This window comes from Camelus ferus, chromosome 31, assembly GCF_009834535.1.
Source record: "Camelus ferus isolate YT-003-E chromosome 31, BCGSAC_Cfer_1.0, whole genome shotgun sequence".
In the NCBI taxonomy this organism is placed as follows: domain Eukaryota; kingdom Metazoa; phylum Chordata; class Mammalia; order Artiodactyla; family Camelidae; genus Camelus; species Camelus ferus.
Window position 1 is genome coordinate 11564108 of NC_045726.1, and position 12622 is coordinate 11576729.

General features: G+C 43.7%; 1 protein-coding gene across 1 annotated transcript in view; it reads left to right on the forward strand.

The window, feature by feature from the left end:
• The window catches only part of EBF2 (EBF transcription factor 2), a 144863-nt gene extending 133478 nt beyond the window's left edge, over positions 1-11385 (forward strand). The window contains exons 8-10 of the mRNA XM_014567087.2: positions 8567-8684; positions 10190-10320; positions 11236-11385. Of these exons, the coding sequence (XP_014422573.2) occupies positions 8567-8684; positions 10190-10320; positions 11236-11370 (384 nt within the window). The 3' untranslated portion in view covers positions 11371-11385. The remainder of the gene's footprint in view (positions 1-8566; positions 8685-10189; positions 10321-11235) is intronic.
• The last annotated feature ends 1237 nt before the right edge of the window (positions 11386-12622 follow it).

Below are 12622 nucleotides of genomic sequence, written 5' to 3' on the forward strand. Positions count from 1 at the left end.
TCCGTCTATTTGCCTAAACGATCCGAGGGCAAAGGGCAGGGCTGCTCATGTCTTGGAACAGGGCCAAGCTCCGTCCAACAAACCCTCACGATTTCTTAAACCCCAGCTCTGATATAAAACGTTTTAATGGCACCCCCATCTATTTTCCCTAAATAAAAAATGGCGAATGTTCCTCTCACCCCCGTGGAAGAGGGAAGCGAGAAGTTAAATGAACTCCAAATGGTAAAAATTTAATACGGCTCCAGCTGCCTGCAGGTTTCTTCAGTTCAGATCTTTCAGTTCAAGACCCACTCCAGCTGCTCTGTGATCTCACCCACCGTGTGAAGGTTGCTGGGCTACTGAGCACCAGTTTTAAAGCACATAATGAAAAGCACTTGACTTATGGCCTCTCTGATCAACAGGTGAGTCCGTTGTCTGGTGGTAAAACAAATCCTAGAGCCCAAGTTAAGAAACAAGAATTATCTATTTGGAGCCTGAAAAACACCTCTGAGGGTCTGAGGCTCTCTCTCCCAGTCCGAGGCTGTAAGCTTGGGGAAGGCGTTTGATGGGTTACGCCAAGCTTTTGTCTGTTTGACAGTAAACCCTTCTGCCCCCACCCCTACCCCCACCCCTGACTTTTGGTATCTCAAATGGGGACAAGAATAGGTTTCAAGGATTTTGACCAACTCACCTAAGAAATGTGTTTTGAATTATTTGTGGCAGAAAAGGGAGAGAAATAAAAGCAGTTCGTTGCCTATATAACTTTTGGGAAACGATACGTCAGATTTCAGTTAGGTGGAAACAAAACCTAAATGCTCAAGCATTTTAAGAGGCTCAAATGTGGGCACTGAAACCTACCCTTGAACACATTCCAGAACAATCAGATGCAGAACTTCCTGGAAAGCCAAGCTTTCTTAGTTTTACAATAGAAGTGCATAGATTCTTAAGCTGCTTATGGGACCTACATGCTCCTGGATTTTGATGGATGACAGGTGATTCACGAGGTCTCCGGGGATGGAGTTTGGGGAAACAGAACGGCCCAGCCAAATCAGGAACTGCATCAAATCTGTTAAGGCTCCCCAGTGGCCCTCAAAACGTTTGCTAGTAAAATACTACCCTTGACCACAACATTCCCACTTGGCATACATTTCAGATGGGAAAAACAATGGGTTCAATGGAATAAAATGAGGTAGGGTGGAGGCAGCAAGTATCTGTGGCCTTTGAGATGCAGCGAAATTTATTTGTAAAGCAGGTTAATGACCTTCGGGCTTCCTGATGACATAAAAGGCAGGTTAAAAAAATTGCCACTTGATTTCTGTATCAACTGGATTTTTAACAAATTAATTAATTAATCGATTGATTGATTTTTAATGCAGGTGCTGGGGATTGAACCCAAAACCTCATACATGCTAAGCATGCACTCTACCACTGAGCTATATACCCTCCCCCCTCAACTGGATTTTTTAAAACACGCTCTCAAAGATGTCCATCTTAAGCCAGATTTGCCAAAACAGGCCAGCAGACACACTCTTCGGCATACTCCTCCACTTACGCCACTCAGATTTTTTTTTTAAGTGCCAGAGTCATCATTCTGGTAACCTCGAGTTGTATAACCCAAGTTTCTCAACTCTTCAAGGCCAAGCTCAAATCTCATTTTCTTGATGAAAATGTTTGTGACTGCCTTCAGCTTGGGTTAATTTTCTTACCTTTGGACTCCCAGCGTGCACAGTGGTCACAGGCTTCAGCCCCCCAGTTGTGTCTCACCATATAGTAATATCTTCTGATTATGGGTCATGCTTTTTCTGTCTCATCAACTGCCTGGTAAGCTCCTTGCGGCTGTGACAGTGTTTTCTGTAGGCCTCCACTGTCGGTGACACAGTGCCTGGGAAGGTCCAAAGATATCTGTGACTCACTGAAACCCAGCGCTGTCTGGTGAGGGTTAAGAAAGTATCTTCCTGGGACTTATGTCATTAATGCCACTGCCCCTCCCTTGCTGTGAGCAACTCCAGAACGCCCCACATCTGTCTCAGCAGCAATCAGCTTGGCGTTCTCTCTATGGTATTTGATCCTCAACTGAACAGAAAATGTAGCCTCAGGGAATATGAAACAACAGTGATTGCTAAGAGTTCTGGGAATTCCTTAAAAAAAAAAAAAGATGACAAAATCCATACTTATGGGGTACGTAGTTTTTTAAGGTAATCTTGGAGACTCTGGAGTCTAGTAACAAAGAAGAATCTGGGCTTTAAATCTGGCTTGAAAATATGATGTGTGCCAGGAATAAAGAGGAAGGGAGAAAGAATTTGCAGTAGCCAATTTGTTTGTTCTCAGCCTGGGTTGAATTATGGAGGCTTAGACAAAATTGTTTCATCAGATTCTTCTTGCCAAATGTGAGGATTAGCCAGTGTATAAAAACATCAGTGGAGTATTTCTCCTCACAGTTACGGACTCCAAACCTGGTTGCCCACCACAACCAGAAGTCTGTCTTGATTTTCCCTGTCCCTTTAATGGTCTCCGTGTCTCTTGCTTTCTTCCACAGGTGGAAAATAAAATCCCACATAATAGTTATGCTTCGGGAAAGCTGAAATAACATATATAGCAACCGAACGCTTATAAGGGGAAAGCACACCATGAATTTAATTCCATTTCCAGATGTAAAATGTCATAAAGAATTTTTTTCCATACTTGGCCAAATGACAAGAATTTTCAAGACCATTTTATTTAGCTTGGTGCGCGCATGTTTGTAAGTACGTATCAGAGTCATCCACGTTGAGTGGGCTGTAAATGCAATGTATTGTAGCTTTACTAAGATTAAACCATCAAAGACCCCACGTTTAGCTTGGAGGCACATGACCCTCATGGACACGGAGGAGAAATATGTCTGACTAATGGTAGAATTGGGTGTGTTTCCAAAGCAAGAATTTTGATCCAAATAGGGAGATTTCCAACCAACATAATTACTCTCCAGTGACTACAGACACTGGGATTCTCGTCTGTTTCAAAGAGCAGATCATTTAGTCGTTTCACACATTTTTCATTTTGCCCCCCCTTTTTTCTTTTACCTTCTTGGCTGAGGCTTAGGGTCTCGGTAGGAACACCTGGGCATGGGCTGAGAAAGGTTGGCTAGGACTAAGATCCAAGCTGGTCATTCCTCTGATTTATGGCACTCAGCTAAATCAGACAGTTTGAGCTTGGAGAAGGCTAGATTTTTTTTTTTTTTTTGTAAAAGTCCCTTATGGCACATACCATCATTCTGATACCAAAGAAACAGTTCTTCTCTTGGAAAATTAGTCGTACAGGCAGATTAACGGATGTGTCCACCCAAAGGGTAACTCCCACCGTGGCCTTTTATAGGCAGGAAAGAACGCTTTACAACTCAGCTCCTGCTTTGTATAAATTATTAGAGCAGGGGACATGGGAGTGCTTTTGGGTAATGAGAAGAAAAATATAATTTGAGAGAACCAATCCGTTTCCTTGAGTCCCTTTAGCAGATGGTTAACACAGTCGTAGATTTTGTTCTTAGAACTTTCTTGTCCTTTTCAAGGGGAGATACATATTTTTAAAATTCATGTTTCTAATTCTGTATAATCAGCTAGAAAACTGCCATTTAATTGGGTGATTCCAAATGGAACCTACACGGTCACACCCCAGTTGGTCTATGTTTATTGATTTGGCCTCACCAAAAATTAGAGATTGCACTAAGCAAAATGAGGAGTGGTAAAAAGTGAAAAACTTTTAAAAATGCAAGTGAAATGGCGGGGTGGGTATAGCTCAGTGGTAGAGTGCATGCTTAGTATGCAGGAGGTCCTGGTTCAATCCCCAGTACCTCCATTAAAAAAAAAATGCAAGCAGTTTCAACTGATCCCTACTTTTCTTTCTTGGAACCTTGACTTAAAGATACCACATCATAAGTGGTATTTGCATGAATGTCACTGACTGTTGCTTTTGTGTTGAATTGCAAGGTGCCAGTTGAGGAGAGCTGTAATCTACCATGGCTTGGTTTTCAGATCCTCAGGCTCTCCTGTTGGAGCTTTGAGCTGAAATACAGATACACCAGCTATGAGAAACAAATGAAAGCTGTCACCAGTGTCAACAGCAAAAGCCGGGGGTCCATCCCACACAAATTATGGACATCTGTATTCCTAATTGGCATCCTTTTGGGCCGTGCCAGGAGAAAGTCAGTGCCAGGAGAGTCTGACAGCTCTAGAAAAGACTAAGTCTTAGGTTTAGGTGGTGGGAGATGCCGATGAGGCACGGAAGTTCTTTTGTATGCAGTACTCTCCAGACGCTTGTTATAATACTTGAGACTTTCAGCTTCAGGTACCTCCACCCTTTGTCACCCTTTGTCAGTACTGCATTCGCTACTCCTAACACAGATCAGTTTGTGATCTTAGGAGAACAAGTGGATGGTTCTGCGATCAGAAGATGGTTGGCAAAGATGCCTACAAATAGTTAACAAGGTAATGGTAAGAAATGTTGACCTTGATTTGTTTAGCTAAGATGTAAAGATTTTTGAAGGTCAAAGGTGTCCTTGTGTAGTGTTTTGGAGTCTAACTGTGTCTGACCCTCTAACATTAAGCTGCTGTGGCCTGCAGTTTTGAAGAGTGAAGCAAACCAGGGGGAAAGAGGGAAGGGGGAGAGAACAGGAAATGGAGTGAGGTGTTTCAGGAAGTTGTCAGGGGTTGACTGATTGATTCCAGATGGAAAAGGTCAGCCTTCGTGACCCAGGAAATACTCACTAGGGGAAAGAAGCTGGCTGGTGGAAGGGGAAGGCCTGGGAGGGAGACGCTGTCGGAATGCACGTTTCACTTCCTTTCGTCTTCAAACCTTTAGAAACATTAACTTCTCTGAATAGAATAATATCGATGTTGTCACTGTTCATCAGAAAACAGTGAAGGAAGTTAAATTCGCAGGTTTGAATGTACCAGTTGCATCTTCGCCTCCGTCATGCAATTCATTCTTCCAGACGGAGGGCGAATATTTGGAAAAGTCAGTATTTGTGTGTGTCTCCACCAAACAAGTCTGGTTGCACGTGGTGGAGTTTGTGAACTAAATCCTTTACATTTTGCAAATTCAGTTAAATTGGCAGGCTCTCCTGGATGCCTCAGAGCCTAAGATATTTGGAATATTAAAAACGAGAGCTTGCCTCGTATCTATCTATATATATATACAGGCACACGCACATACATTTGGACATAATTTAAAATCTTGTAATAAATTTTGCAGACACTGAAATAATTCAGGTTAATTCCCTTGCTGTCATGAGGGGCCCACGCTGGCCAGCAAGAGATTAAAATTTATTTCCATTGTTAATAGAAAATAATGAAGTGCATCTGAACCATCAGGGTATGTCATTCGGGAAATGTTCTCTTTGGAACCGAGTCTCACTCCACCCAAATGGACAATGATGAAATCAGCTGGCTCAAGAAAGCCCCATATTTTGTGGCAGGAATGCACGCGGAGCATTCAAGTACAATATAACAAGGAGCTTGTGGAATGAATTAAAGTGGTCTCAGAGAGAACGCTCGTCCCGGCCACATAACCCTCGGAAAGGCTGGGCTTCCCCTCCTCGTGCCCAGTAAAGCTCGTTAGCAACGAAAGCCTGAAGCCTCTCTCTCTTCTTTTTTTTTTTTTTTTTCCCCCAGGGATGACAGCTATGTCTTTGAAAACCCATTCACGCACACAATTTATAAAAGTGATCTGACTCCTCTTTTTCCACTGCCTTCTATCATTTTCGGAGGGTGGGCATGAACAGAGGTGAATGCTTTTGACCTTCATATTCACCCTGACCCCGTGAGCGGGAGACTCAGCCCTTCCCTCCCTCCGCCTACGATGCCGTCCTGTGCTCCGCCAGGAGTGCTCTGCCGGGAGGGCCCTGAGAAGAGCCTGTGCCGTGTGCCCTTGCAGAGGGTGACGCGTGTCTGTCCCATGGTGGCCGCCGCATGACAGGAACTTTCTGGAAGGCCTTTCCCCAGACTCTTAACATGTTAACATGGGCACAATTGAAAACAGACCCGGAGCTAGACAGGCTGCATCTGACTTGTGAGCAGTTCTACTGATAATAATTTTCTGAATGTTAGCAGAGTTTCCTTTAAGTTCATTCTGATGTCGTGGCGAGGCAGGGACACCATCCTGGTAGTGCGTTGACAGGTGAGGAGCTGAAGTGTGGAGAGACACTGGCCGACCAGGAACACACTGTCCTATCGTCTTTGAATCTCCAAGCCCTGACACAGTGCCGGACACATAGCAGGAGCTCAGTCAATGCTTTTGGGTTGATAACTGTGTGGAAAAATTCGTGTATGCCACAGTCATGCCCGTGACACCAGGCTAAGTGAAATGCTTTGTGGACTATACACACACACACACACACACTATATATACAATTTTTAAAGCTACCATCTGAAACTCTATTTAAGATAAAAATCAGGAGAATATTGCCTTGGCAAGGGGTAGTGGGTAGGATGGACTGAGAAGCAGCACAAGATAACTTTCTGGGGAGTTGGAGATGCTCTATATTGTGACATATGTGGATTACCTGGGTGTATCCATTTGTCAAAATTGTGCAGCTAAGATCTGTACATTTCAATCATATAATATCCCTTATATGTGGAATCTAAAAATATGACCCAAATGCACTTGTTTACAAAGCAGAAAGAGACCCACAGACATAGAAAACAAACTTAATAGTTACCAAAGGGGAAAGTAGTGGAGAGGGATAAATTAGGAGTTTGGGATCAGCACACAGAAATGATTATATGGACAGAAATTACTAATAGATAAGCAACAAGGTCCTACTGTGTATCACAGGGAACTATAGTCAATAGCTTGTAAAAGCCTGTAGTGAAAAAGAATATGAAAAAGAATATATATGTATAACCGAATTAGTGTGCTGTACACCAGAAACTAACACAGCATCCTAAATCAATTATACTTCAAGAAAAAAGAAGAAACAATTTTTAACACTTGTACATTTCAATGCATGTAACTTTCACTTAAAAAAACAAAAAGAGGATTCGTGTTCATTTTGTTTGCTTGAAATAATTCATAGTAAAAACATTTTAAGTGCCATCTAATTAATCTTTCATATTAAGAGGTAAGACAGGGTCAAGGTTTGTCCCACCCCTTCATTAATAAGTAAGGAAGGGGTGGCAGAAAAATTCCAAGTAGAATATTAGGGGGTTTAATTTGGGTGTGGACAGGAAGAGCCGTTTTTAAACACAGCTCCTCATTATGTATCCATTCAATGCCTTTCCTCAAAGAGTCCATCCATATACATACATATGTAAATATGTATGTAACAAGTTTCTTTCTCAAAAAACAAATTTGCCATGCCTAACTAACAAGTAGACTTGTGTGTAAGAGGACCCACTTTTCTGGGTCAGGGAGTAGGTGGTGGATGTGCTCAAGCCCACACATTCCTGCCACGCTTTGCCACTCTCTCACTTGGCTGATCCCCCCCTCTGTGAACTTCTCCCGCGCCCCTGATCTGCAGCACACGCGGAGCCCACTCTCCTCTTGTTCTGCGTGCTGCTTGTTTTCCTTCTTTGCCATGTTTCTCCAACCTGAGAGGAAGCTCTTTGAGGATAGAGACCATGACTTGTAGCTTTTGGGGTTACCTAGCCCCTAGATCGCCCTTGCTAGAGCCTCCCCAGAACTTAGACTACAGAAGAGACTCAATGAGTAATGTCCTCGGTCCTGTCGACTGGTCAAAGAGGGCAAGGGCGAAGGAACTAGGACGAGAACTCATCCAGAATGCTCTACATTTATTACCTCATTGTGTCCTCATTTTATCTCCCGCAGCCCTCAAGATGGGCATTGTTGCATGTGTTTTACAGATGGGAAAAGTGGAGATTCAGAAAGGTTAAGCAGTTTGTCAGAGGTTCTGCGGTAGGAAGTTGTACGCGTGGGATTTGAGTTTAGTTCTGTCTGACTTCAAATCCAGGCTCTTCCCCTCGGCCACACCCATCCCTTCCCTTTTGTCTGGTTGGATACTAAAGGTCCTACAGTTTCAGCACTGAAGTCCAGCAACCTTATCTCATTACCAGAAGTCTGAGCATCTCGGTCGCTGCTCTCTGGTGTGGGGGACACCACATACCACTCATCAGGCAGCACACCCATGCCCAGGGTTACTGGAGCACTCGTCACATGTTCCAGAACCCATCCCCGAGCTCGGAGAAATGGCCTCTCAGCTGGATTTCCATCTTAGCTTCCCGGTCGCACACCGCTGGCTTCTTGTTGTGACTACAGCTCGGAGGTCATCTGGGAATAATCGTCTGAGTCCTTTGATAGAGATGAGGTTTCTAGAACCAGCCGGCAGATTGCCGGCTTCCCCACTTCATCATCTGGGCATAGTCTGAATATGTGACAATACATGGATGAAGGGCAGCCTCTTTTTCCACAAAGCTCCGCCCTTGTTGCAGGAGGAGGAGAACCCTCTGAGGTGCTGAGCACCTGGCTCATCCCGAAATTCTGTTCTGTCTCTCCTTAGCCATACAGAGGTCTGGCAAAACAAGATTCTGCGACTTTTACGATTTTTATGTGACACTAACTCCACGCCTCTCCCCACCCCCATTTCCCTTGAAATCTGCAGGTCGTGTTGTCAACAACGGTGAACGTGGATGGACACGTGCTGGCTGTTTCCGACAACATGTTTGTTCACAACAACTCGAAGCACGGGCGGAGGGCAAGAAGACTGGACCCGTCGGAAGGTAGGGCTGTCCGCTGTGCGGGCTGAGGACGACGGACAAATGACGGTCTCCACGAACTTCCTTGTTTGGATTTCAGTTCATGTCTCTGAGAAAGAGTCGGGGAAAGTACCCAAGACCATGTGGGTTTTACAATGAAGCTGTGAACACTGACTTCTCCCAGCCAGTGCTCAGGAGCCCGTGCCTCACCAGCTCTTCCGTTTGGTTCTTTTTTTTTTTTTTTTTCCTAGATGGGCATTTCAGGCAAATGTAAGCCTATGACATCTTACTTAAACAGGAACGTTACCGTGCCAGACATGTATGAGTAAGTGTCAGATGTGCCCTTAAACAGATTGTAGGCAAAGCAAAACAACGTGCAGAATGAAACTGACACTAATTGATTTTTGTTTGCTTGGACAAGAAGAAATCATGGTCTGCTCTGGGTAGTTTTCCAAGTGCATTAAAGTAATTAGAAATACCTGTAACTGTTAAACTTCAGGTTGTCTGAAAAAATTAAAGTGTATCGAGGACGGTAACTGACAAACTTCAGTAAATCGCATCTCGGCTCTCCTTCCGTCCACGTGCCCTGACTCATCGGTGTAGGAAGCTCTTGTCAGATGGAGTGAATGGCTCGACGAGGCTCCTATGTTAGTGTGATGTCTTGCTGTATGCTGCCCACCAGCCCTCACCCCCAGCCTGGCCCTTAAAAATGTGTCTTGTATCATTTTAAATAGGAATTAATGAACTGAAAGAAAATGATTGAATCAGTAAAGAATTTGGAGTGGTGTTAATTCTCCTACAGTGGGCACTGAAAGGGGAGAAGAAAATCCCAGGGTTCAGAGCTAGGAACCCATCCAGTTTCTTTTGACTGATTGGATGTGATTGACTGGCTGTTCAAAGGGGGCTCGTGTTTTTGGAGTCCTGCCAAAGTTCTCCTCCACCTTTGACCCTGTCAACTTTGGAAATGGAGTGATGGATTGACTTTAGTTATGGCCTGAAAACCATATTGGGTTCCTGTTGGGATGTAAAGTCCAGAGGCCTCGAACATATGGAAGAAGGAGGGAGAAATCCTTCCTGCAAAGTTAGGAAAGTGATTAGAAATTGTCTCTTGATAGAGCTGGGAAAAAAAAAAAAAAACCCTTCCACTATGATAGATTTTGCTTTCTCATTCTCTCTCTAGCACATTAGCAGACCTTGTAAATCTTAACATCTTGGGGCAGAGGAGGTGGGGAGAGAAAAGGGATTTACACATTTCCAGTGTGATCAACTTATAAAAATATGGGGAAAAACAACAGAGCTTTAAAAACACCCTTCGCACAATTAGCCAAGTGTTTTCTTACCTAGTGGTCAACTCATTAGGCTTTAATGACCTGGTGAAAGCCAACAACCAATTAGGGAATGATGGCAAGTCAGCAAAGCTCAACTTGAACTTCTTAGATGACCAAGAGCTTTCAAGAGCTGCCAGTTCCCGAACTCCCAAATTCAACCACCAAAGGACAGGCCTGACTTTTTCTTCCCTGTCTTCTTAGCTACCCCCTGCATCAAAGCCATTAGCCCAAGCGAAGGCTGGACCACCGGAGGAGCCATGGTCATTATTATTGGGGACAACTTCTTCGATGGCCTCCAAGTGGTGTTTGGGACCATGCTTGTATGGAGCGAGGTAGGCAAAGGCAACTCACTTCCCTGATTTTCTTTGCCCCAAAGATTACTCTGACCTGGGGAAACTAGTAATTCTTGTAGCATCAGCATCATGAATGCACATTATTAAGTACCTACTACGAGCGCTGCATCAAGGATTTAAAGACATGTAAGCCACAATTTATTGCAGGCGGGGATCCCTTAAAAAGGTAAATATTCATTGCAGTATTATTTGTAATTGTGAAAAATTAAAAATTTTCCAGATATTGGATAATAGGAGATAGGTTAAATAAATAACGGACATTCCACCATTAAAAATTATGTTTGAAAAATTTCTAACTTCACAGGAAAAGGGAACATGCTTATGCTGTACTATTAAGTGAAAAAAAATCAAGACAACAGTGTCTATGGATGTAAAACCTAATTATAGAACACACATTCACAGAAGAGTATTGGAAACACACCAAAGATTAATAACGGTTGTCTCTGGGTTATGCACTGTTAACATTTTTCTCTTTATTTTTCTGTAGTTTCCAATTTTTCTACTGTGATAATGAGAAAAACAACAAGTTACAAAAAGATGTGTAACAGTGCTCATCTGGCTGTGGAAACTGCCAGATCAGTTTATGAGGTCACAGCCATGTAGGAATAGGGGGAGGGAGCTATTACAGGGACGGGAATCCAGTGGGCACAAGAGGTGGGAGGGATTTGAACTGGGCTGGTAGGAAGGAAGGGATGGGTAGGTTGAGTTGAAATTCCAGGGTGAGAGAGGGGAGCACAGGAGACACAGGGACAGGGTGTTCAACGCGTTTGGGGTGCCATGAGTGCGCCAGTTTGCCCCGGGCAGCGGGGACCAGTGAGAGATGCTCGGGAGCTCAGTATCTCCATGATAACGTGTATAACAGGTATTTTCTCTGCCTGCTTGTTCACTTCTCAGCTAATAACTCCTCATGCCATCAGAGTGCAGACACCCCCTCGGCACATTCCCGGAGTAGTAGAAGTGACATTATCTTACAAATCCAAACAGTTCTGCAAAGGCGCTCCAGGGAGGTTCATTTACACAGGTGGGTGAGAAAATGATTGCAAGGGAGGCTGGCTCCTGGTTCCCCTTTGCTCTGGTTCGTTGTCTCTCTGCTTTATAATCATTCTGACTTCTCTAGGTCTCTCTACTAGTGTGGGAAGAGTAGATGGGGTAATGGGCATCGAATGGGGACATGTAAACCTGATTCTCAGTTTTACATAGGCAACTTCTGCACGGTCTGGGAGATGGTCACGGCAGCTCATTTCAGGACAGGAATTTAGCTCTGCTGGAACCGTGCTAGAACAGACTTGTATTCAATCAATCAGATAGAAAAATTTGACAAAGTTGCTGGCGATAACTACATTTTCTTGGAAAGGATTTAAGAAGTTGCCTAATGATGCTGCAGAGTGATTCAAATTATTTAAAAATTTTATGAAAGCAGACATTATCTGTCAGTTTAATAGTTGTTGAATGCCTACACTGTGTCTACTACTTTTTTCCCAGGTGGAAAGTACGGTTACATAGAAGATATGGTCCCTACTGGGGAATGTAGAAACTATTGCAGGAGGCAATGGTATATAGCACAGAACAGCTGGAGAACTAGAATATTCATAATGTTGGGTATTTCCAAAGAATGGGTTACAAGTTTCAGGAAGAGTGAGTTTAGTATAGACTAGAGTAGTCAGCTGGGGTTTCAAGGAGGAGTTGAAATTGAAGACTTATTTTTAAGGATGGGGAGGAGTTGGGTAGGCAGAGAGAAAAAGGAAGTGCTCGAACTATGGGGATGGCATGTGCAAAGGCCCAGAGGTTGAGGTGAGCAGGTGCCTGGAGGAGAGAAGTCTGGGTCAACATTTAGGTAGAACTTAGATCAGAACTTAGCAGAGATGAGCTATAGGTGGGGGTAGGAAACCATGAAACAGCTCAGAAGTTCTGTATGGTACCCATAGTAGTCGAGTTCACAGAGACAGAAAGTAGAATGACGGTTACCAGGGCTGCAGGGCTGAGCATGGTGGTTGTTTCATGGGTATGGAGTTTTAGTTTTGCAAAATGAGAAAGTTCTGGAGATGGTCAGCACACCAGTGTGAATGGACTTCACACTACTGAACGGCACGTTTAGAAATGGGTTAAGATGGTAAATTTTGTGTGTATTTTCCCACAACTTTAAAAAATGGGGGGGTGGGGTGGGAAATGGTCTTCTACAGGAGCCAGAACTTAATTTGACAAGATCTAAGATGACATGGATGGTGCCCACGTGAGAGTGGGTAACTCAAAGTTTTTATCTTAGGAAAAACACATGCTGTTG